Source organism: Lathyrus oleraceus, chromosome 7 (assembly GCF_024323335.1).
Source record: "Lathyrus oleraceus cultivar Zhongwan6 chromosome 7, CAAS_Psat_ZW6_1.0, whole genome shotgun sequence".
In the NCBI taxonomy this organism is placed as follows: Eukaryota; Viridiplantae; Streptophyta; class Magnoliopsida; order Fabales; family Fabaceae; genus Lathyrus; species Lathyrus oleraceus.
The window spans coordinates 536,033,181-536,059,300 of NC_066585.1; the positions used below are offsets into that span (position 1 = coordinate 536,033,181).

The window sequence follows — 26,120 nt, forward strand, 5'->3', positions numbered from 1 at the left end:
CAAAAAACAAAATGCACATCAAACTTTAAATCGCGATTTCTTCCTCTACAGTTCACTAAATCAAAAACTACCTACATCATGGCATTCTACATTGAAAGCACTTCAAAACGCACATAATAATTAAAGGAATGGTAAGATTCGAAAACTTACCAATTGATGAAGGCAGTGGTGATTCTTTGAGCCTTGGCGCGCAACAATCCAAAACAGATGAAGGAGATGCTTCAGGAAGGTAATTGGAGAAGATAGATCAGCTCAAGAATGCTCCAATTGTGAGAAATTGCAAAATGCCATTGTTGAGCTCCTTTGCAACAGTCGTGATTCAGCAAGGTTCTTGCTTCAATTCACCAAAACAGTCCAAGCCAAGGCTTTGTGGAAGATGATGCAAAAGAGATTTCGCACTTTGGTGAAGAATTGAGGAAGTTTTGATCAATGGAAGTTTTGTGGAGTTCTTGAGATTTTGCAATTTGGAGGGAAAAGTTGTTATGAATTCTTGTGATTTGTGATTCTGATCAAAATTCTGTTACAATTAGTGATATATACTCCAGCTCTAATCACCTCATTAATCACCAATTAGCCAAAACACATGTAATTAGCAAAAATGCATTTTACTAAGCAAGGGCAAATATGTCTTTCCACTTAAGGCTCAGTGACAGCTGTATGACAGCTCACACACTCTCAAAATGCCATGTGTGATGTGTTGCAACTTGTCCCATGGTCATTGGTTGTGTATTTCTCATTTTCCACATGCTATGGCACTTTATGCATTTTCAAGTACACTTCAAAAATGACTTGTTCAAATATTGCACCTTGGATGTTTATGACCATTCAAACAATTTCTAATTTGCATTTGTGAGGTGTTGCAAAAATCCCCATGCCAAAATTCTCATTATTTCTCAACTTGGACCATTTTGCCCTTGGATCTTTAACTGTACACTTGAAAATTGACTTTTTGCATTGACCATTTTTGATGAATTCCAATTATGTACCATGAAAGTACATGTCAAATGAAGTTTGCACATAAAAAGATCACTCAATTTGGACACTCCATGTGGAAGTTATGCCCCTTTGATTATGGGTCTTTTTTGAAATTGAATGGACCATAACTTGCCAACCATACATGGGAAATTCAAGTTCTTGGACTTTTTGGAAAGGTGAGACCAAGATCTACAACTTTCATGTTGAACAAATTTTCATTTGAAGCTCCCTTGGACATGTAATTTTGAGGTCAAAAACTTTCCATTTTTGGAAACTTCCATTACAAGTCACTTTCTATTTTGGCAACTTTTGTCCTGACTTGATTTTCTCCATTATTGAGCTTTGCACATGTCAAATAACACTTGTTCCAACATGAATGAAGTGTTTCCAACTCATTTCCTTCTCCAAATCCATAAAATCATGCACAGTTGACCACAGTTGACTTTCTCAACTGATAGATGAATTTGGCAATGCATAGATCAATCTGAGCTCCAATCCTCTGATGAAATGGCCCAAGGATGAAACCCTAGCCTCAATAAGCTCCATATAACCATAGAATGATCTCCACATACATCATAGACCCCATCTCCTGATTATGCCCTGATTGGCCCAATGCAACTGATTAGGGTTGACCAGTGGTCAAAACCCTAATCTCAAGGTATCCTGATCAAACACTTGATGATGACAAACCATGATGATGATGATGTATCACTTCAATCAAGATGAAGACTAATATCCTTGAGAATCATGAAACCCTAACTTGGACCTCCACATCCTCAGATGATTGCTGACCAGTCCAATAAAACCCTAGCTTGCACTTTGACTTCCTCATCTTCTGACCAAGACTTGAGAGAATGACTTGCACCATGTAACCACATGATATGCAATATGCAATGCCTAATGACCTAAAATGATATGCAATATGTTAAGCTAGTCCCAAGAGAGGAGGGCAAATTTTGAGGTGTTACACGTAGGGGTGCTAATACCTTCCCTTCGCATAACCGACTCCCGATCCCATCTTTCTCTGGTCGCGAGACCATGTTCTTTCCAGGTTTACTTCGAGCGTTTCCTTTCCCTCTTTTGGGATAAATAACGCACGGTGGCGGCTCTGTTGTTTCGTTTTCCCGCCGGTTTTTCGCGTAATGCGACACTTCGGAGTCTGATGTAAGTCCAGCGATTGGCATTCGGTTTCCATGTCTGCCTGTTTGTGTGGAGTCTGATGTAAGTCCAGCGATTGGCAGTCGGTTTCCTGTTTGTGTTTTGTTTGGCGTGCGTTAGCCGAGCTACGAGTGCTCTGATTCTTTCTCTGTTTAGAGAAGATACGTATGCATAGGATGCGACATCCTAGCGAGCACGTTTCCCCTTTCCCCGAACTACGTCGACTCTGATGTTTGTGCATGACAAACTACGTAGGCTCAGGATGCGATATCCTGCCGAGTCCGTTTCTTCCATCTTTTCTGTGTTTGATTCCAGTGTGTGTGCAGTTCGTGAGCAGTCTTTAGCAACCTTTCTTCTATTCTTTCTGAGCGTGGATCCCGTCGAGTACGACGGATGCGTAGGGGTGCTAATACCTTCCCTTTGCATAACCGACTCCCGATCCTTGCATCTCTGGTCGTAAGACCATTTCCTTTCCAGGTTTACTTCGAGCGTTTCCTTTCCCTCCTTTGGGATAAATAACGCACGGTGGCGGCTCTGTTTCTTTTTCCCGTCGGTTTTTCGCGTAATGCGACACTTGGGAGCTAGTTGATCTATCAAAAAAAGGGAAAAAAACCAATTGGTGTGAAATGGGTGTTCAAAGTGGAGGCAAATCCCAAGGGTGAGATAATCAAGTATAAAGCTCAACTACTAGCTAAGAGTTTTTTGCAAAGAGAAGGAACAGACTTTGAGGAGGTATTTGCACTAGTTGCTAGGATCGAAATCATTAGGCTTGTTGTTGGTATTACTAATAACCATAATTGTCCTATCTATCAAATGGATGTCAAGTTCTTATTTTTGAATGGACCACATAAAGAGGAGGTATATGTAGGACATCTCCTTGGTTTTGTTGTGAAAGACCAAGAGCTGAAATTCTACAAGTTGATGGTTTCCTAAATGACTTGGAATAAAAGAATTGATGGTTTCCTAAAGGACATTGGCTTCAAGAAATGTGTATCGAAGCATAGCGTATATGTGAAGACGGATGCGAGTGAAGGAGTAATCATTCTTTATCTATACGTGGATGATTTATTGATCACGAGCAACAAAGGTGAATGCATTTCAAAGTTCAAGAGTGAACTTATGGATGGATTTGAGATGACGGACCTTGATCTCGTGACTTATTTTTTTGGCATTGAGTTCCACAAGTCTAAAATAGGACTGCTCATGCATCAAAGGATACATGCTCTTGAGATATTGGAAAAGTGTGAACTGGAGCATTGTAATACTGCCATTTCTCCAACTGAAATAAGGTTGCAATTGTCTAAGAATGAGGATGAGGAAGATGTTGTTCCAACTCAATATAGGAGGTTGATTGAATCCTTGCGTTACTTGTGTAATACGCGACCAGACTTGGCGTTTAATGTCGGTATTGTGAGTAGCTTCATGGTGAGACCAAAGGTGTCTCACTTAGAAGTATTCAAGAGAATCCTACGCAATGTCAAAGGTTCTGTTGGCTGCAGAATTCTCTTTCCCGTAGCGGATACGGGTAGAAAATGAAATTTGCTCGGCTTTATCGATTTTAACTGGTACGAAGATAAATATGGTTGAAAGTCTACAACTGGGTACATCTTTATGTTCGGTGCAACACCAATATCTTGGTGTTCTAAGAAGGAATCGGTAGTTCCATTCTCTTCTTGTGAGTTTAAGTACATTGTCGCTTCGTTATGTGTGTGCCAAGTCGTATGGCTTATGGATTATGAATCTATTGGAAGAGCTTGGGAATATTGAAGATGGGATTGTCACACTCTTAGTTGAAAACGTTTATGCGATTAATCTTGCTAAGAACCTAATTGCACATGGGAGGAGCAAGCACACTGAGACGATATTCCGTTATTTGAGGGAACTTGTTAGCAAAGGGAGGTTACAATTGGGATATTGCAGGAGTGAGAACCAAGTTGCTGATTTTGCTGACTAAGGGAGTCACAAATGATGTATTCAAGAGGTTGAAGATGAGCATGGACATGGTAGACTTGCAGTATTTGAATTGAGGTGTAATTCAAGTGTTGTAATCGGTTACCACGAGTGTGTAACCGATTACAGTTGGCGTTGATATGCTTTCCAATAGTAGAAAATTAGAGTTTTCGAAGGCGTAACCAGTTACCAGAAATTTTCTAACCGATTACCACTGAAGCTGAATTAATTTGTTTTATTTTCAGTGTCAGGTGTAACCGGTTACACGGTTTGGTGTAACAGGTTACAAGTCCAAGTTTTTGTATTTTCTGCTATTGTACTTGGTCAAATTGTATTCCACTTGATTTGTAACATCTCACTATCAACTCTCTCTCTCTCTCTCTATCTCTCTCTCTCTCTCTCTCTCTCTCTCTCCACATCCAAAATTACTCTACCTTTATTTTCACCAATCTTGTGGTTGTTTGTTCTAACAAGTAGGCCTTGACAACTTTCATGTAAGTATAATTTATTTTTCTATTGATTGGATCTGAAAACCTATAACAATCGGCTATAAGATTGTAAGTGAAAAGAGAGATAAATGCGAAGAGCAGTACACTGACTATACCAACTATCCATCTTAATTGAGTCATGGCCCATGCCAAAGGCAATACCCCAACCCCAATTACCACATTTTCTACAACATTGTACACACAAAAAATTAATACTATTATACAATTTTTATGGTTAGTAATACATTCTATGTCATACTATTATTTAATTATTAAAATTCAAATAACTTTTTTAAATCATTTAGGCAGTCACACATACATTATATTTGAGGAAATTGACACAAAAAAAGTTAAATAAATAACGATGACAATCAAACTAAACGACCCATTAGATAAATCTATAATATAAGAAAAGAATACGTTTTGGAAAAGTCATTTTTGGCCTTCATTTTAAATTTGCCACATGCCCAAAATGGGGGCAATTTTGGTCATAAAATTACCTTTTGTAATTGATGATGTCATATTATTAAGTTCCAACTAAATACTTATTGTATTATGCCTTTTCTTATTATGTTTGGATCAATTGATGATGTCACTTGGTACTCTTTGATTTTTTTCCTTTTCTCTTTTCAATTTTTTTCTCTTTTCTCTTTTTCCTATGTCAAATCCAATTCAAATTTCGTTCCCCTTTCCTCTTTTCTCTCACTTCTCACTTCTCACTTCTCACTTGCAACTTCCCTCTTCTCTCACTTCTCTCACTTCCTGAATAATTTTTTCCTCTTCCTCGTCTTCTTCCTTTTCCTCTTCCTCTTCTTTCTTCTTTCTTTTCTCTATTTCAGAATTAAAACATAAATTAAAATGAAAATAGAAAAAAAAGGATGGATACCGATCAGAATTGGGGAAAATTGGTGGTCACGATAGTGCGAACATAGAAGCGGAGGACGAAAGGGTATTTTGCAGTTTTTCGGTGGCAAGTGTGGTGGCATTCTTCTACCTGCTGGCTTTCAAAAATGAGTGGATAACAAATTTTTTCTACCTATTGTTTTTCATATATCAATGAAAAGTTCATATCTTTTTTGCATTTCCTTTCATATCAGTTTAAAAAATCTTACTTTTGGTTTATGTTCAATTTTTCTTCATTTCATATCTTTAGTATTCTATGCTAATTTTGGGTTTGTGTTGGAAATTGGATGAATGAATGTATATGATAGACACAGGGGCTTTCAGGTATCTACCTTAATCAAATCAAACAATTTGTTAATTGAAAATTTAATTAATTTCTTTGAGAATGTGTTGTTTTAATAGGTTGCTAATTATTGTCGGAAAAGTCTTCAGCAGGGATGTATTACACCAGAATCATGTTATGCTATAGAGGTGTCTTTTCAACATTATATGTGGTTGTTTTTATCTTTGCATATATATACAACATATGGACCTATGAATGAATTGTGTAAGAAGAGACCACAATTCATGTTTGATAAAATTATGCAGCAGATTCTCAAATATGATGCATGAATGTTGTTGAAAACTTTAATGATCATGTGTTCTTGCTTTGTGAATTAACTGCGAGTTTATTGATTCCAATCTTTTCAAGTTATGAAGCATATATCTTTTTACAACAATTCATAACTATGGTATACTGACTGAACCTTACAGTTATATACTATTTCCAAATCTTATAAAATTTTATATTTATTATAACCTACAATATTATACTTATTATAATTTTCCTGTGTCTTATTATTATAAACAAAAACAATTTTGCTATTGATTCAAATAATTTTATAAATATTATCAAAATAAAAATAATATTTATATATTTTAAAAAAAAATATTATGGATTTAAATATTTTTATATACGAAAACAACTTTACTATTGATTCGAATATTTTTATAAATAATATCAAAAAAAATAAATTTATATACGTAAAAAAAATACATTATTGATTTAAATATTTTTATGTGCAGAAAAAAGTACTATTGTTATAAACGGGAACAACTTTACTATTGATCTAAAATTGAATAATAAAAATTTATCAATTAGTTTTTAAAGTGGAAAAGATTAAGGGAGTTTATTCAATAAGATTGAATAGATATTTTAAAATTGTATTATCTCTTATAATATGATTGACTTATTTGTAAAAAAAAAACGACTGATTTATCTAATACAAGTTTAATAGTTTTTATTTTTAATCATATTCTTGAAATTGCCAACACTTCTGGAGGCTTAGGAGAGAAAATGTCTGAAGAAAAACTTATAAGAAAGATTCTCAGATCATTGCCCAAGAGATTTGTCATGAAGGTTACTGTTATAGAAGAGGCTCATGATATCTGCAATATGAAGGTTGATGAGCTTATTGGTTCTCTCCAAACTTTTGAAATGGGCTTGTGTGAGAATGTTGAAAAGAAAAACAAGAGCATAGCTTTTGTATCAAATACTGAAGAGGATTCAGAAGAAGGAAATATTGGAGGTGATGAAAGCATATCAGAAGCTATAGCCATGCTTGGAAGACAGTTCAACAAGTTTATAAAGAAGGTTGATCAAAAAGGTAGACTAAATGTCAAGAACTCTTCATCTGACATCAGTAGAAGATCAAAATCTAAAGAAAAGTTCAACCAAGGCAAGGGAATCCAATGTCATGGATGTGAAGGTTTTGGACACATTAGAGCTGAATGTCCTACCTTCCTCAAGATGCAAAAGAAGGGACTATCTGTCACCTGGTCTGAGGGAGACTCTGAGAGTGAATCTGAAGGAGAATCTGCTAAACATGTCACTGCACTAACTAGTGTTTATGCCTCTGATGATGACTCAAGTGGAGATGAACTTACATTTGATGAACTTGCTACTTCATATAAAGAGCTATGTGTCAAAAGTGCAGAAGTGTGTATACAAGGAGAAAAGCAGAAGAAACTCATCAAGGAGCTGGAAGCTGAGAAGAAGAAGCATCTGACAGTCATAGATGATCTAAATGGTGAGATAACCTTGCTGACCTCTAAGCTAGATCAAACGACAAAATCCATCAGAATGCTGAATAAAAGAACTGACACTTTGGAAGAGATTCTAAAGGTGGGACAGAAATCAGGAACCATGTCTGGTTTAGGCTTTGTTAAGGAATCCTCAACTGAACTCAAAAGCTCAAAGGCTGAAGTTCAGAAAATCAATCAGAAGTCACAACCAATGTCACAACATCAGGGAAACAAGAGGATTAACCATCAAAAGAAGAAATTTCAAAGATGGAGATGTCACTACTGTGGTAGATTTGGTCACATAAAACCCTTCTATTACAGGTTGCATGGTTATCCTAACCAGACCCCTCAAGTCAGACCTAAGCAGAAGGCATCTAAGCATAATGCCCCCATCAAGAAATAACAATGGGTTGCTAGATTAGCTCACACATCTCTAAGGGTATCTACCAGAGAAGACTGGTATTTTGATAGTGGTTGCTCAAGACATATGACTAGGATGGAGAACTTATTGGTAGATAGACAACCTCATACTACCAGTTATGTGACCTTTGGTGATGGAGCTAAAGGAAAAATCAAAGGTGTTGGTAAGCTGGACAGTCCTGGAGTTCCAAAACTGAATAATGTGATGTTAGTAAAAGGACTAACTGCTGATCTCATCAGTATAAGCCAGCTATGTGATCAAGGCTTCAATGTACAATTCACTAAGGAAGAATGTGTTGTGAAGAATGGAGAAAATAAGGAAGTTATGAGAGGATCCAGATCCAAAGATAACTGCTATCTATGGGAACCTGAAGTCTCAAACTACTCCTCAATGTGCTTTTTAGCCAAGGAAGAAAAGGAAGTGAAGTTGTGGCATAAAACACTTGGACCTCTTCATTTAAGAGGAACGAAGAAGATAATATCCAAGGAAGCAGTTAGAGGAATCCCAAAGCTGCTTATTGATGAAGGAAAGGTCTGTGGAGAATGTCAGGTTGGGAAGCAAACCAAGATGTCACATCCTAAGCTTGGACATCCTACAACATCCAAAACTCTGGAACTTTTTCACATGGACTTAATGGGACCTATGCATATTGAAAGTCATGAGTTGTCCTCGCCTATTATTCCTCAGTAAAATGGTGTAGTTGAAAGGAAGAAACAGAACTGGGTATCATTATCCACTGCAGAAGCTGAGTACATAGCATCAGGTAGCAGTTGTTCCCAACTGGTATGGATGAAACAGATGCTGACTAAGTACAATGTCACTAAGAATGTCATGACATTGTTCTGTGACAATCTCAGTGCCATCAACAACGCAAAGAATCCTATCCAACACAGCAGGACCAAACTTATTGACATTAGACATCACTTCATAAGAGATCTGGTAGAAGACAAAGTGATTACCTTGGAACATGTGGCAACTGCACTACAACTTGCTGACATATTTACAAAGGATTTGGATGCTACTCAGTTTGAAAATTTAAGGGGCAAAGTTGGAATATGTCCTTCTGAGGAATTATAGCAACTAATGATGTTAGGTATTTACTGTTTAATATTTCAAATTATTAAACAATTGAGAGTATGCTCTAATTGGTCAACAAATAATAGCTATTACTCTTGCAACAAGCGTTACCTATTCCATCGTTTCAACTTTCAGTCACGCAAGCATTCTCTGAAAGAAACTTTTCACTTCGCCTCTAAGATACTCAGCATATCTCAACAATCCAACTCTTCTTCCTCCAAGAACATGTCTGATTCCTCTAGCTCTGAACCAAGCAACCCTAACAGAGAAGATCCTGTTGCTGACTCTGCGAATGCCTCACATGCAAGAAGACCTAAAGAAACTGTATCAGGCTTCTCCTCGGCCATCACTCTTGAGGAACGAACCAGAGAAGGTTCCAGGTATGTTCACAATGCTATTGCCACTATGATGACTGGAATACTGTCTGGTAATCATAAGGTCATTGGGGTTTCCATTCCCTTAAACATTATTGAACCTGATAGTGTTGCTTATCAAGAAAATATTGAGTCTTTAGGAAAGAACATCTCTGATGATGTGGAGCAAACTGATGCTCATAAGGAGTCAAATGTTGACAAACCCTTAGATAATGTGGCTGGTGAGGAAGTGCATGTCACTCATGATGTCAGTAACAACCCTAACTGTGAGGCTGAAACAGTAGACTTGGAGGAATTTTCTGATAATGAGTTGTTGTCCTCAGTCCTCCCTAGCATAGCCAAAAGGGTTAGGACTAGGAGAGAAAAGAAAACAGTGGCTCAAAGGTTCCCCAGAAAGAAGATTGATGTTCCAACCTCTTCCAAGACAAAGGTGGCAGTCGAGGGCTCCCTCAAGAGGAAAGTTCATGGTCCAGCCAAATCTTGGAGCAAAGGGGTGCCCAAGAAAAAGAAGACCAAGTCTGTTGATGTTGAGTCTGACTCAGATGTTCCATGTGATGTCCCTGACACTCTGTCAAAGAAGAAGCCAACCACTAGCAAGCTTGCAGCTAGTGTCCCTGAGGTACCAATTGACAACATATCTTTTCATTTTGATTCAAGTGTAAACAGGTGGAAATATGTTTATCAAAAGAGGCTGGCTTTGGAAAGGGAATTAGCTCAGAATGTCCTAGAATGTAAGGATATTATGGACCTTATTCAAGAGGCTGGTTTAATGAAGACTGTGACTCAGTTCTCAAAGTGCTATGAGATGTTGTTAAAGGAATTTATTGTCAATTTGTCTAAAGAATGTGCTGATGGGAAGTCTAAGGAATTCAGGAAAGTGTATGTGCGAGGCAAGTGTGTAAATTTCTCTCCTTCAGTGATTAACAAGTATTTGGGAAGGCCTGATGTAGCTCAACCTGAGCTTGAGGTGACTGACAACAAAATCTGTCAAGTCATCACTGCTAATCAAGTCAGGAAGTGGCCTCTCAAAGGAAAGTTGGTGGCCAGCAAACTGAGTGTCAAATATGCAATGCTGCACAAGATTGGAGCTGCTAACTGGGTGCCCACCAATCATAAATCTACAGTTGCTGTAATGCTTGGAAAGTTTATATATGTTGTTGGAACCAAAGCCAATTTTGACTATGGATCCTATATTTTTGGTCAAACCTTGAAGCATGCAGGAAGCTTCAGTGTGAAGGGACCTATAGCCTTTCCCTCTCTCATCTGTGGTATTGTGTTGAATCAGTTTCCAAACATCTTGACAGAGAATGATTTTGTGAAGAAAAGAGACAGCCACATGTCCTTCAATCATAAGTTGTTCCTAGGTACCCATGTCCCTGACATTGTCATGACAACAGGTGAGACATCACGTGTATGCAATCCACCAGGTAAAGTTGTTGTCATTGCAATGCTCAAAGAAACTTGCAGGGAGTTAGAGGCAAGGAAGCTGAACTTGGAAAAATTGATTAGTACTTTGGAGATGACTGAAGGTGATGTGCTTGGTGAAGCTGCTGCTGCAGAAGGAGCTGAAAGACAAGGTGAAGAGGGAGAAGCAGATGCTAGTCCTGATGATGGCACAGATGATGATGCTGACTCTGAGTCAGATGACTAGAACATTTCCTGTGTTTCTGAAACTTAATTGTAATTTTATTTTTGTTTGTCTGTAATATGCAGTGTTGCTTTGGCAACATTTTTGACAAAAAGGGGGAGTAACACCTGTACCCCAGGACAACAAATTTATTTGAAGTTGAAGGTCCTCTAAACAAGAGGTTATGTTGCTGTTTGCTATCTACTTGTGCTGCTGCTGTTTGAAGTTTAACTTCTATGTGTGCTGAGTGTATTAGCTAATTTGATTCTCTGCTTGGATGTGTGCTTTCTGCTGTTGTGAACTCTGTTGTGATGCCAAGTTGTTTTAGCCAAAAATTTGCCAAAGGGGGAGTTTGTAGATGTTTTTGATTGGCTGCATTTTGTGTTAAAACACTTACTGTACTCTGATGTCTTGACTGATGTCATGACATGCTTGAGTAGTATGCTGCAGGATTAGCTAATACAGGATTTACTGAATGTCAAACTGAATGTTATGACATTCATCCCTGACAGCAGATACTGAATTATAGACCAGTTAGTTTTTCTGGTATAGTTCAGTATTCATTTCAGGCTGTTGTTTCAGGAAACTAACAGCTGAGCTAGAATTAAGAGACCTAGCATATAGCCTATGTTCTGGACGTCAAACTGAATGTTATGACATTCATTCCTGACAGCATATGCTAAAGTATAGGCTAGTTAGTTTTTCGGTTTCAGTATTTATCTCAGGCTGTTTTTCAGGAATCTAATAGCTGTGCTAAAATCCAGGAAACTAACAGAAGTGCTAAAATCAAGAGACCTAACATATAGCCTATTTGTTAGCACCATAATATGTGGATATTAGGTTAACTTGCTTAACCTTAATTTTAGGAAATTCAAGTACAAGGTCCAAGTGTTGCATTATAAAAGGATGACAATCCTACTTTCAGCAACTCAGGGGTTTGAAGCGTGAAGAATTTATTATATCATCATATTTCACTGCTGTACTGTTATTGTGTCTTGTATTAGATTTTACTTGTGAGCCAAGCAATTATCACCTAGATGATTGCATTGGACTAGGGTGTTCATTGAGTTGTAATTGTTGTGTCACTCTAAGCTTTTAAGCGTGAGTGTTGTGTTTCTTGATTAAAGCTTTTAAGCACAATCAAGAGTTGTTTGAAGTATAACTTCACCACTGACTTTAAACTTATTAAAGATTGTAATCACTACTGTGATTGAGGGGGAATGAGTAGGAACTCTGGTCTTAGTTTAGATTGAAATTGCATTGGGTAGGTCTTAAGTGATAGGATTAAACAGTTGGTTTAAGTCCTGAATTAATACCTCTTATAGTGGATTTCCTCCCTGATTTGGTAGCCCCCAGACGTAGGTGTGTTTGTCACCGAACTGGGTAAACAATTCTTTGTGTTATTTACTGCACTTTACATTACCTGTCTGCGCAGAATTGGATGTCATAACATCCAGTGTGACATCGATAGTCTGTTACTAGAATTTCAACCATGAAAGACAAAGGAGCGGCTAAACAGATTCTTGGCATTAGAATCATGTGTGACAGAAAAGAGAAAAAACTTTGGATCTATCAAAAAAGTGTTGTAAAGATTCAAAATGGAAAGTTCTAAGGCGGTAAGCACTCATGTCGCTACTCATTTCATGTTGACTTCTAATCAAAGTCCTTCAAGTGAAGTTGAAACGTTTGATATGAAACGTGTTCCTTATGCGACAGATGTGGATAGTTGGATGTATGCAATGGTGTGTACAAGACCAGATATAATACATGTTGTTGGTACAGTTAGTATATCTTTGTCAAATCCTGGTAGAGAGAATTGGAATGCTATAAAAGTGGATTTTAAGGTATCTTCGTGGTACTACTTCTACGAGGCTTTATTTTGGAGGAGATAAGCCAACTCTAGTGGGGTACTCTGACTCTAATATGGTCGGAGACATTGATTCCAGAAAGTCCACTTCGGGCTATGTAACACCCTGAATTTAATTATTTAATTTAATTGAAGTGTTTAGGATCTTATTTGAATTAATTGGTATTTTATTTGTTTAAGGTGGGGTTGTAGGGTAAGTGTCCTTGAAGTAAGGGTATAGAGAGATTAGAAGATTGACTTTTATGTTAAGAATTATTAAGAATTTTAATGATGATTGAAATAATGTTTTATTATTTGAATTAATTAATTAGATAATGAGAGAATAAGATATGTAGAGGAGTTAAGGGCACTGTTGGAAATGAGGAAAATAAGGAGGGTAGGAAAGGGGAGATAAGGATAAGTAGGAGGGTAAAAGGGGAAGAGTCTTTTTAGAAGGAAAAAGGTCTTGGAATGAAATAGGGAATTTGGGAACCTACAGAGTCAGTACATGTTTTAGAGAGTTGGATCAAAAGAGGCAAAGAGTGAGAGCAAAGGCTTAAGGATGAAGAAGAACTTTTAGGATCAAAGGGTTTTTGTTGGAAATCAGGTAAGGGGGAGATGTGTTTCTCTAATGGGTGTTAAAGTATGTTGGATAGATGGAGGAACTCTTAACCTCCTTAGGACTGGGTGTTGTAAATCTCAATTTTGATGTATGTGTTTTGATTATTGATTGCATGATGAAATTGTGTGGAATTCTTGTACCTGATGTATTCATATGTTTTGTTTCGATGTTGTTGATCATGTGATGCCATTGATGGATGTTTGAATGTTTTGACCTTGATTGTGTTATGGGTAATTTAGAGATGATGAGTATAATGATGTGTTGTAATATGATGTTGATTCATGAAAATTATAAAGTAGATGTTGAATTAGGAAGATATCACCATGAGAAATTGGATCTTATTTGATGAATTTCCGTAGCATGAGTTTTTGGCACATGAGGGGATATTTGGATGGTTAAAAACTGATTTTTTTTTTTGGAAAATTTCGTAGCATGAGTCGACCTATGAAGTTCATGTGTCGACACATGAAGGCAGCACAGAGGACAGAACATACAGGCTTTAAAAATGCAACACATGTGTCGACCTATAACTTGTATGTGTCGACACATGGGCATACTTTTATTCTATGGGTCGTATGTGTCGACACATAGACTTATTTTTCACTTAAAAACTTATTATTCAAGTATGAAACCTTTCCTAACTTATTTCAAAATGCTTATAGGATTCCTAATGCTAAGTTACACTCATAATAGTCAACTTTATATTGTAGAGATGTTTATGATGACTTGTTTGATTGATTAGTGAATCGTTACATTGAATATGATGATGTGTGTTGTTTGAGGGTGAAGTGATATAATTGATTAACGTTGAATCATATATGCTAAGTTGTTGTTGTTTGTTGATGTTATTGACATTATAACCTGAAATGGTGGTTGCATGATGAATGATGTGATGCATAAATGATGAGATGTGTGTGGGGATCCTTTTGGTGAGCCTTGATGTGTTAATGCATGTTAATTGAGAGTCATGTATCATGGTGCATGAACTTTGGTCCAGTTTCGATGAGCCTCAATCCTATGGTGATGGATCTGGTGCGAGTAGCTAATTCCTATTATGGGGAATTAGTGAAGCGTTAACTATGGTGATGGTAGTGATTAGGTGTGCTCCAGTTCCAAGAGGGAATCTGATTGGGATCAGGGAGCGAAATGAACCTGAGTGTTCATATTTGGTACCACATGCATGTCGAGTCGGTGTTGAGTATATTGCATAAGAGTTGCATCTGTGTCGATTGTTTGTTGATGTGTTCTTGGATGAGAATACTTAGTACGTTGGTATTGATTGAGTATGTGTATGATGATGATGTTATGTGATGATTTACTCTGCTTGCTTTCACCGTTAATTATTGAAGTGTAGTCTCACCCCTTCTGTTTGAATGTTGCATTTACATGGGCATTGTGCAGATACTCAGGAGTAGCTTGCTGCAGTAAGTGAAAGGTAGCTCTTGACTAGCTTCATATTAGTTATCGTTATTTTGACATTCAATGATTTATTGCTTGCCTTGATTGACACTATTTAAAAACATATTCCTAATCATACTGAGAAGATATTTGAACTTAAAAAGAAAATGGTCAATGGTATGAAGTTGTAACTGATATTTCTTATCATTCACCATTTTTTTTGTGCAATAGAAGATATTTATTTCCTCAGTTGGGCTGACAACTGAAGGGAAAAGTCCCTAAGGGACACACTTCGATACTCAACAACTTATTTTTATGATTTTATTTCTTTTTAAATGGTGCCCTTATTTTATTCTATTTATTAATTAAAATTAAAATTAGCTATTCTCTCGATTATGAAGGCCAATCGAGACGAAAACGAATGGCGTCCTTGATTTCATTTTATTTTTTAATTAATAAATCAGATATTCCCTCGATTTTTAATGCCAACCGAGAGCAAAGCTCCCAGCAACACTTTTTTCCAAAATCATAATGTTAACTCTCATTCACTTTTGTTTTTCTTCTAAACTTTTTAAGCCCTGGCAAACAGAACATCTTCTTCATCTTCTCTATTAAACCAAACCAAACTCCATATTCCAAATCAAACAAAGTAAACAAATGAGGAAGGAAACCTGGACGAAATTAGAATAGGGAAACCCAAATGAAGCTCGAATAAGGAAACTCAAAAATTATACCAAAACTCATTTCTTTGACTCTTTCATGATGTTTCAGGTACGTAAATACTTTCTCCATGATTATATCAATAATGTTGTTATTGTTGCTGAGATATTTAAAGTTTAATGTTATTGTTATTTTTGAGTATGAGGATTTAATGTTGTTTCTGTTGTTGTTGTAGTTGTTTTGTTGAGATTGAAGGTTTAATGTCATTGTTGTTTTGTTGAGATCAAATGTTCATTGTTGTTGTGCTAATTTGTGTAGAATTTTGATTTTATTTTCAAAAGTACGTAAGTATGGATCGTAGTTTGATGAAAACCAATAAATTAAGTGGTGAGTATGATAATGGAGTATGTCAATTTCTTGAATTCGTCGAAATTTACCTTTCTGACAATAGTTCAATCCACCGTACCACTTAGGTGACGGCGATGACGCTATCGTCGACGACAATAATAAGAAAGGTATGATTCCATTTGTTATGATCCATACTTTTGTTTTGCTTATTTTTATTGTTGATCAGTAAATGAAACCGTATTTGAATGAAAGTGCCTTGAGCATGTATCTGCCTCCTCTAAGTTCTAATTGTTCTTATTTATGCGGTATAAACAACATACGTATATGGAAATTACTAACTTTGATAATCTGGTTAAACATTGAATTATTGGTTATGTAACATATGTATAACATATGTATAACATACATATATGTACATATGGTTGGTTGTGTAAAACCTAGGTGTTGGCATAGATACAGGCCGTAACATGTAGAGATGGAAAATTGTGTAGTTGTATATTGAATGTATTGCATAATCTGATGGACATGTACACATATATACCATGATAGCTTAGTCAACAAGATCCATGAATCAAGCTAATAATAATGGTTATATCCCAACATAGAAACTATTAATGTTAGCTTAATAATGACTTCTTAATTACAATAAAATACAATCAATTACATTATGATATGATATAAGTATCAAGGAATTATGTCTAACTCCCCCTTCAAACTGGTGGTTAGGGAATCACCCCAAGTTTGTCTTTGAGTTGATTGAATCATGTATGGCTCAATAGTTTGGTGAGGGAATCAACGATTTGATCTGATGTAGGAACATATGTTACAACAAATTTATTTTGTAGCACTTGGTCTCTAATGTGATGGACATCGATTTCAATGTGCTTTGAATGTGCTTGCATAACTGGATTAGAGTCTAATGCCTTGGCACTTAAGTTGTCGTACCATAAGATAGGTTTCCTTGATAATGGAAGCTTGAGCTCACCAAGTAGTGATTTAGTCCATGTTATTTCAATAGCTAATTAGCCAAGACCCTGTACTTTGGTTTTGTACTTGATCTTGAGACCACATTTTGTTTTCTTTAGGACCAAGAAACTAGTGTTTCACCAAGAAAGACAAATTGACCAGACATAAATTTTATGTCATTAACACTAGTGGCCCAATCTACATATGAGAAACCTATTATACCCAAGTCAATGGAAGGCTTTATGTGCAATCAATGATTAATAGTACCTTGGAGGTACCTTAGGATCCTTTTTATCCTTTGCCAATGGTCAACTGTAGGTGAACACATGTACCGATTGAGTTTATTTATAGAAAATGCTATGTCAGATCTTGTGTGTGTCAAGTATTATAAACTTCATATATAATTTTTTATAAAAAATACCACACAATATGTAAATTACACATAAAAATAAAAGGAGATAAATTAACTTCATTTGTTTAAAAACATGTCTCACGATCCATGAAAATGACATTAAATCTTCACATAGGTTCATATATTGGAGTAATATATGTAATAATACATTGAGAATATTGTATAAAGTGAATCAGATATGAAATTTCTATTATTCTTACCTTTTTTATAGGCAAAAGGGATGAATTAATAGACCCAATGGGTGCTCAACCCGACATTAGAGAGAGAGAGTTGTAACTAATTATCAATCTCTAACAAATTCAGTTTATATACAAGTTCCAAATCTAGAATGAAACACAAATGACACTAAAATGAAATACAACTAACTACTTGAACTGAATTACAACTAACATCGTTCCTTAATTAATATTCAAGACTAAAAATCAACAACACCAATTTCATCTCTCAAATTAATAAAGTTTCAGCCTTTATTGCTTTGGTCAGAACATCTACAAATTGCTTCTAAGTGCTATAGTGAACAACTTCAAGCACTCCATTCTAAATCTGATTGCGCAGAAAATGAAACTTCGTGTCAATGTACTTGCTACTTTCATGCAGCACTGGATTCTTTGCAAGGCTTATAACTGATTTATTGTCAATCATCAATCTCACATGCTTGTTCACATTGTTCTTCAGATCCTATAATAAGTTCATAATCCAAACAGCTTAACACGCAGACAAAACACCTACAATTCACTCAGCTTCTCAGGTTGACAATGCAACCACTAGTTGCTTCTTGGAGCACCAAGAAATGGAACCGTACTTGAAGAAATATCTAGAAATACTTCTTCTGTCAACTGTGTCTCCACATAAATCAGAATCTAAATAGCATATCAGCTCTGGATCAGATTTAGCATCAGAGGGGGACAAAACTCAATACCTCAGAGTCCCCTTAATATACCTCGGTATCGTGACAACAATTTAGTAATGTGACCACTTTGGTTTGTTCATGAACCTACTCACCATTCCAATTGCATAGCATATGCCAGGTCTGGTGTTATAGAAACATCTCAATGAGCCTACCAACTATTTAAAAATTGTAGCATTGTTAGGGACCAATTATCACTACTTTTCATATATTATTATTGGTCCCTTTTACCATTTTCTTATCGAATTTACACACTTTTATTCTCACAATTTAGTAAATATGCAATTAAGTTTATTTTAATTATGTTTTGAGTAGATATTTCACTTATTTGTTAGTTTTGTAGAAATTGTGGACAAGAGAGCATTGGATTGCATGAGCAAAATTTGGAAGGAGCTTGATGGGCATTTTGGAAGCACACTTGAAGAATAAAGTTTGGAAGAAATAGTGTTGAGGAAGCTTGCAAGGCAAAGAAGCTGCATTTCCTTCAGTTCGGGCCGCGACCCATGTTGGCGTCGCGAACCCTGCGAAGTCAATAAGCCTTTTAATTAGTTTGGGCCACTTGTTATGTTTTGAGTCCAACTTAAGTGTGACATTTTTAGAACCTTTGGAGACCACTTTTCTGTATTAGACCAAAAGGAGATCATTAGAGAAACATGAACTTTTAACCACACATGGGGAGAAAAAGAGGGATTATCACAAGTTTTGTAAAAGCAATCTAGAGGCCATTTTTGAATTCATTCCATTTTTATTGTTGTCAAACATGGTGATGAGGAGCTAAACCCCACTTTGGCAAGATTGGAGGTAGTAGTTATCCCTTATTGATTATGTATTCCTATTAACTCTTGTATGTGACAATTGATTATTGATGTATGGATTGATACTTTCACCCTATTTTAAATATTCAGATTTGAGTTATTGTTGAGAAAGGTTGTTCAAATCTTGACTTAAAGTATGCTTTCAAGTAGTGAATAAATTGTAGAAATAGATTTATACACTACTTTTCTTTTGTATCAAACATTAAAGATTGTTATATTAATAGTTAGATGGAGAAATCGTCTAAAGATTAATATAATGATTATCACAATCTCATTTAGAAATAAATGTTATTGAGAGGATATTTGAATATCATCAATAATTTTGAGTCCATATAGTTGTCACTAGGGAAACATAAGAAATTGGGATAGTGAACTCCAATCTTGGCAAGCCTTTTATATTTGATTTAAAACTAATTTCATTGTCTTAGTATCATTTTAATTAAGAGATAACAATTCACTCAAAAACAACTTGGTTACTTTTCAAACTTACAACAACTGAGATTATAGAACGGCGGTAATATCACCCAATCTCTGTGGATAGGATATAAAAATATTTGTCGAAAATATACTTTTCAACAAGCATCTACATCATCACCCTCAACATTGGAATCCAGTTTGTGATTTGTTTTAGCAGGTGTGATTGCAGACTTACAATTTATTAGCTCAAATCTCTTTAGAAGCTCAAGTTCATATTTCAGCTGATACAAAATTATACCCTAATTAGACTTAATCTCCATCCCTAGAAAAATATATCATATTTCCTATATCAATCATCTCAAACTCATTCATCAACACCTTCTTGAACTTATATCTCATCTGAACAGCTCCCTGTTAGCAATATGTCATCAACATAGAGACACACCAGAATCATATTGCTATCAGATGTATCTTAAGCATAAACATCATACTCAATCTCACATTTTCTGAATCCTTAAAGCTTGAAAAATGAATCATTTTTCAGATTTCAGGCTCTAGGAGCTTGTTACAGTCTATACAAGGCTTTATGCAACTTGTACATCACCTCATTCTTGATTCTTTTTCACAAATCCAGAAGATTGTGACACATAAACTTCCTCTTGTAAATGACCATTCAAAAATGAAGATTTCACATCTAAATGCATCAGAGGCTAATTTCTATTAGCAACTATAGGAATCACCACTCTGATTGTTTCATGCCTAGCTACAGGTGCAAACACCTCAAAGTAATTTAATTCAGGTTTATGTAGAAATCCTCTAGCTACTAACTTTACTTTGTGTTTGCCAATTGATCCATCTGGCTTCAGATTCAACTTGTAAACCCATCTCACGATGATGGTTTTCTTGTTCTTTGAAAGCTCAGTCAACTCTCAAGTCTTGTTTCTTTCTATAGCATCAAGTTCCTCTTTCATGGCCTTCAGCCACACTTTCTTCTTAAGAGCTTCTCATTATTCTTCATGTTGAAATTCTCATACTGCTTACGTAAAGACTGAAATTTCACCTTCTTCACTGATGCATCATCGCCATAGCATTGTACCGGTGTGTCACATGTAACCTTCGTCGTTGTTGAATCGGCGATCTTCTCAAACCCCATATTAGAGAGAGAGAGAGAGATGGAACTAATTTTCAATCTCTAACAGAAATTGTTACAATGAGTTCTAACTAACTGAATGTAAATTCAATTTATATACAAGTTTCAAATCTAAAATGAAACTCTAACGACACTTAAATTAAATGCAACTAACTACTTAAATTGAATTACAACTAACAAAAACAAAGAAAAAATGCAACAAGGCACAAAGTTACCCTAAACATTTAATGAATGTCAGTGATCAATATAAAATTTACCCCAGTGTAGTTACTAATTCATATGTCTTATTATTTATGTTTGAGTATTATATTAATCTTGCTATGTGCAATTTGTAGTACAATTCCTTTTCTATAATAGATAAAGGGTGGTGCATTAGAAGTTAGTAGCAGTGACGTCATAGGGGAAAGTCCAATTCTAAAACTCATCCCTAAAACCCAAATTAGTGAATTGCTCAATGGTGGAAAGCAAAATTCACCTCGACTAACACATCTTTTTGGAAATAAGAGAGGGAGTGGAGTGAAATGAAAATTTGGCAAGAGGAGAAGGGGCCACTGGGAAGGAGAAAGGAGAGGGGGAAGACACCCTGAGCTTTAATCTAGACATCTCTTTTGGGATTCATGAATATAAATGGCAGATGATCTTATAGCAGAAACCTAACAGCAGGTAGTCTAACAAATCTTAAACAAGGTTCTGATACCATCCAACGGACCTTAATTGCAATTTTGAACACAATAGCCATGTAACACATATGTCAATTTGTATTTTTTAACTATCCGTTTTCTATGATTAATCGGAATTCAACTGAGATAAGTAAAATCTGACACAATAATGTTTAAGTTAGAGGTTGAAATCGGAAATGCCCAAATAATCTGACTTTAACTAAAGGACATTAATCGCTTGTGTCCAATCACTGTTCATGTGCCAAATTTCTTAATCCTACATTTTTTTTATAAAAGAATGGGCTGAAACCCAACATAAATATAATTTTTTAAATAATAAAAATAAGATAATCCTAAAGAATCAGAATAACACATGAAAAAAAAAGCAACTAGAATCATATTGATATTATAATTCTTTTTCCTCCTTCATCGATACAATTCCTCATAACAGAAGGTCATAATGGTTCTTACCGCTGAACAACAGCCTCACAGCTTTTCTGCTAGAACCCTTTACAAACTCACTTCCATACTCTGCAATGGGAATGAAACCAGATCCCCGGACACCGCCTCTATGCTGCATTTTTAGTTTACATAGAAACAACATGATATGTTAGCATATAAATTCTACAGCCTTATAAAATATTAATTGATAAACCTAAGTATTGTTGTTGAGGCATACCTCATGCTCTGGTATGTACACAATAATTGGCTGCTTACATAACTTTGATAATACCTGCAAGAATATGGACGACATAAGTCCGTATTTGAGTTATCGTTCGCCGGGTGTTCACATCAGTTCAGATTGCATTCAGTTTTTTGTTTTTTCGCAACAACTCAGACAGTATTTAGTTAACTGTTATCTTATGAATAATTTTTGTGATTTCATCTGTTGAATCATTGATGCTGAAGCAATACAATGAAGGATATAGAAAGAAGTGTGGTTGATATTAATTAAATTGTTATGTAATTTAGAAATCTATTAAGAAAACTTTAAACTTGGTATAAACATCAAATAGAAAACTATTTACTCCTTAGGAGATAAAACGCAAGCAGGACTTTTACAAAGATCACTAACCAATAGTTCCGATTCTCCTCCCCAGAAATCTGGTTGCACAATCCGCCTGCAGTAACTGCAAAATAACAACCAATCATGGCATTAGATACAAATTCGAAAATACTTCAAGATCTTCATTTTCTGTTAATGTTTCAAAGACATACCGTTGTAAAGGCTCATCAACTGTGACAGCAATGATGGCTTCTTCATATAATTTCCGATCTCCTACATTTTCACATATAGCTTCTTTGACTGCCATTCTTAATTCATCTGTGTTATCATTGGCAAGTCAAAACATTGAAAAAGAAAAGAAAACAAAGTAAGATGAGCATTTCAGCTTAATAACTGAACCAGCAAAACTATCATGCACAAGCTTTGTGTTACAAGATGAACAAATGAGTATCTATATTTTCTAGCCAGTATATCAGCGCACCTGCATTCTCTCTCTCCTCGCGTTGGTTAAGAGCAACTCCTTTGTTGTAAGCCATTCCTTTCACCTGAAGAGTGGAATTAATTGTCATCATTATAGCTTACATTTGTGTGATACAATAAAACCAATCAGCAAGTAGCTACAAAGAAGGAAGAAAAATGAATCCAGCAATAACAATAACCAAACCTTATCCCACTAAGAGTCAGCTACATGGATCAACTTTCGTCACAATGTTCTATCCAGGACCATGCTTCTATCGAAATCGTTAATATCGGAATTTTTCTTATTACTTCTCTTATAGTTTTTCTAAGTCTTCCTCTTCCTTTAGTTGTTTGACTTCTCTCTATCTAATCTACTCTCCTAACCACATAATCTACATGTCTTCTCTCTAATACCCAAACCATCTAAGTCTATTTTCCACCGTATTAAAATCTAACAGGCATCAAAAGATGGAACTTACGAGCGCACGAAACAGACACCGCCCATCCCCTGTAACCTTGTGAACAGAAAAACGTTCAAGTTTCTTCACTGCTGCCGACTGTCGACCACTATGAAGACATAAGGATAGACCAAACACAAATCGTCAGAATTCTAAACCATTAAGAGTTCAAAACCTGATCCACTATTCATAAAGATACTTTCTTCAGCAAAAACTACACAATATATTCAACTGTATCAACCAAATCTGTAATTTTGAAACACATCTACAGTGGCTTAGGCTTTGCGTCAAATAGAAATATCATTTTCCTTTCTAATTACACATTGGTGCAAAAGTAACGAATTTCATTGCATAACATATAAACAAGAATAAACCTGAAAACATATTCCAACCTAATTAACATGAATTACTCACATGGATGAACCAATTCTAGCGAAAAAGAGAGTGCTAGAACTTCCAGCTCCGAAGAAGCTTGAATTGGGATTAAAGGGAGAAACAACGGAGGGAACTGGTGAAGAAACAATCTCAAATTTTGCTGTACCATCTCTCAATTGCTTAAGAATATTATTCTCCTCTGATTCATGTTTCAACAAAAATATTAGCAGTGTTCAAAATTTAGGGTTAGAGTTAGTGTTGAGAAGTTGTGAAGTTACCGTTGAGAAGCTTTTGCGCCATGAAAATTGACAAGGAATTGCAACGGAGAGAAAACGACACTGCACTACACTCTTATGTTCTTTCTAGATATTTCACTTTTTTCTTTAAAAAATTTTTATAAACTAATACTTCTTTCTTTATTTTAGACTCTTTTATTTTTTATGAAAATTATAGCCCTGTGAAACTAAGACATTTAGTCTTTAAAATGAGTTATGCTTTAATGTCATTGGTTGGATAAATGATTTTGAACATAAAAAAGAGGTGAATTGTGATATTTAAAATTTGTGATTAAATATAAATTTTTGTTACTTAAAAGGAAAATTGTGTTAGGGTTCGGCGTTATCCATCTCCGGAGGGTTGTTCCGGCTTCATCGGCGGTGTTTTTCGATGAGATGGTTTAAATTCCTCATCTTCGGATCAAGGACCTACTGGGAAGGGACATAGCAGAGTGAAGTCGTGACTTGTGTTTCCTCTGTGTCCCATGAATTTCGTCAATCTAGGGTTTGCCTCTGCAAACCGTGAAACCTATGAGCTTGAAGAATATCTGATGCTCCAAAATTTCATGAATAACACGGATAAAGAGGCGATGGATTCGGTATTTCCTAACTCCTTGATAGGATCAACTAAGATCAACAAGATCAAGATATGCATCCCTCTCAAGTAAACTTCCCTTCATACAAAAATATGGTTACAAGTGAACAAATGGATGAGTGTGACAATCGATCTAACCAAAAGCGGCAAGATGAGATCTTTTGGGAACCTAGGAAAATGGAGAAAGGTCTTAGGATTGAATAATGAGAATATGGTGATTATGAGTGTCCTGGAATCATTTTATAGTCGGAGGAAAAGTATCGCATCTCGTAATCGTGGAAGAAATGGGTTATTGTCAAGATGTTGGGGAGGTGTATCAGAAAGCTTGGTAAGGAGGTAAATGGGAAAGTTGAAGTTGGAGTGACATTGAAGAACATGGGAGCAAAGAATGGAGTTAGTTCTAGATTCCAGACCCTAAGTGGAATTTTGACTGACATTGTAGACAGTGGCGGAGCCAGATAAAAAAATTTGGGATGGCCGCTAACGTAAAATAAAGATTATAAATAAAATGTAAATAGTATTTTAAATAAAACATTAAAGTTAAAATAAATACAAAGTTAATTACGAAAAATTTAAATTACATGACTTAAAACTACCTTAAAGTAATGTTTTACGCGTTTCGAGTGACTTGAAATCGTCAATAATTGACTCTGAACTAATGCTTGCACTAATCTCCCTTTCAATATATATTGTCATGCTATCTCCAAGAAACCCATCATCCATCTTGTTTCTCAACTTAGTCTTAATAATTTTCATTGCTGAAAAAGACCTCTCAGTTGTGGCCGTAGAAACGGGAAGAGTCATGATAAGACGAAGTAGTCTATCAATCAAGAAGTAAGTTTCAGTCTGTCCAGATGCAACCAAACATGAACATAGTTCTTGAATAGTTGATAAATTATTCAAGTTTGATGCTTGACGAGCAACAAATAGAAAATGTTGGAGTTGAAATTGCAAATTATTCTTCTCTTGATCACTAAAATTCATAGGATAATATTTTTCAACTAAAGAACAAATAGTATCAATGCTAAAAGCTTTATATCCATCCTTAGGAGATAAAGAACAAGAAAGAGTTAACAAATCAATTGTCTGCTCACTGAATCTGCTATTCAACTCTTATAATTGTTTGTCAATGGTAGTGAAAAAGATTTCAACTTTAAAGTAATGTTGAATTGTGACTTGATTCTCTTCAAGACGGAAGCGTCCAAATCTTGTTGTTGAATGAACATCATTAAGATCAGGAATCTCAATACCATGTTTTTCACAAAAAGATACCACTTTAGTAAACAATATATCCCAACCATTTTCTCTCAAACCTTGAATAAGATGTTTTGTTGAACGAACCAAGTTCATAGCATTAACTACATCTTGATTTTTTTTTGTAAGGCTTGACAAAGCATATCTGTTATTCCCATGATTTCTTTCATCAAATGCAAAATAAATATAAAATCAAATGCCTTCAAGTAATTGTAACAACTATCTGCATCCCCACGTGTAGCATAACTCCCTCTATCTTTTGCATTTTTTTTAAAACTAAACAAGTTGCTTCATACATGTTTATCAAGCTAGAAATTGAATCGTAATGTGATCCCCAACGAGTATCTCCAGCTCGTTTCAATGTACCAACTTGATTTGCACCTTTACCAGTTACAATCTCATCAATCTCTAACAAATAAGCAATTTCTTCTAATTGGGCAGCTTGTAACTCATCATGACGC

At 35.6% G+C, this 26,120-nt stretch overlaps 2 protein-coding genes across 5 annotated transcripts; one reads left to right on the forward strand and one right to left on the reverse strand.

Moving 5' to 3' along the window:
* The first annotated feature begins 9,261 nt into the window (after window positions 1-9,261).
* LOC127104839 (uncharacterized) lies at window positions 9,262-11,061 on the forward strand. The gene is made up of 3 exons (XM_051041985.1): window positions 9,262-9,980; window positions 10,077-10,377; window positions 10,492-11,061. Exons 1-3 carry the CDS (start codon window positions 9,262-9,264, stop codon window positions 11,059-11,061), a joined length of 1,590 nt encoding a protein of 529 aa, XP_050897942.1.
* A 6,506-nt stretch (window positions 11,062-17,567) lies between these two features.
* LOC127107720 (OVARIAN TUMOR DOMAIN-containing deubiquitinating enzyme 3) lies at window positions 17,568-23,944 on the reverse strand. 4 transcript variants are annotated; one of them, XM_051045042.1, is made up of 9 exons: window positions 23,814-23,944; window positions 23,575-23,734; window positions 23,182-23,269; window positions 22,725-22,788; window positions 22,456-22,561; window positions 22,313-22,367; window positions 21,917-21,970; window positions 21,709-21,811; window positions 17,568-17,967 (listed from the first exon to the last, which is right to left on the reverse strand). In XM_051045042.1, the coding sequence occupies exons 1-9, from the start codon at window positions 23,833-23,835 to the stop codon at window positions 17,924-17,926; spliced, it is 696 nt and encodes a 231-aa protein (XP_050900999.1). In that variant the 5' UTR covers window positions 23,836-23,944; the 3' UTR covers window positions 17,568-17,923. The 4 variants fall into 4 exon arrangements, with proteins under 4 accessions (XP_050900999.1, XP_050901000.1, XP_050901002.1 ...); XM_051045043.1 differs by lacking the exon at window positions 17,568-17,967 and adding an exon at window positions 20,517-20,566; XM_051045045.1 differs by lacking the exon at window positions 17,568-17,967 and adding an exon at window positions 20,592-20,620.
* Between the last annotated feature and the right edge of the window lie 2,176 nt (window positions 23,945-26,120).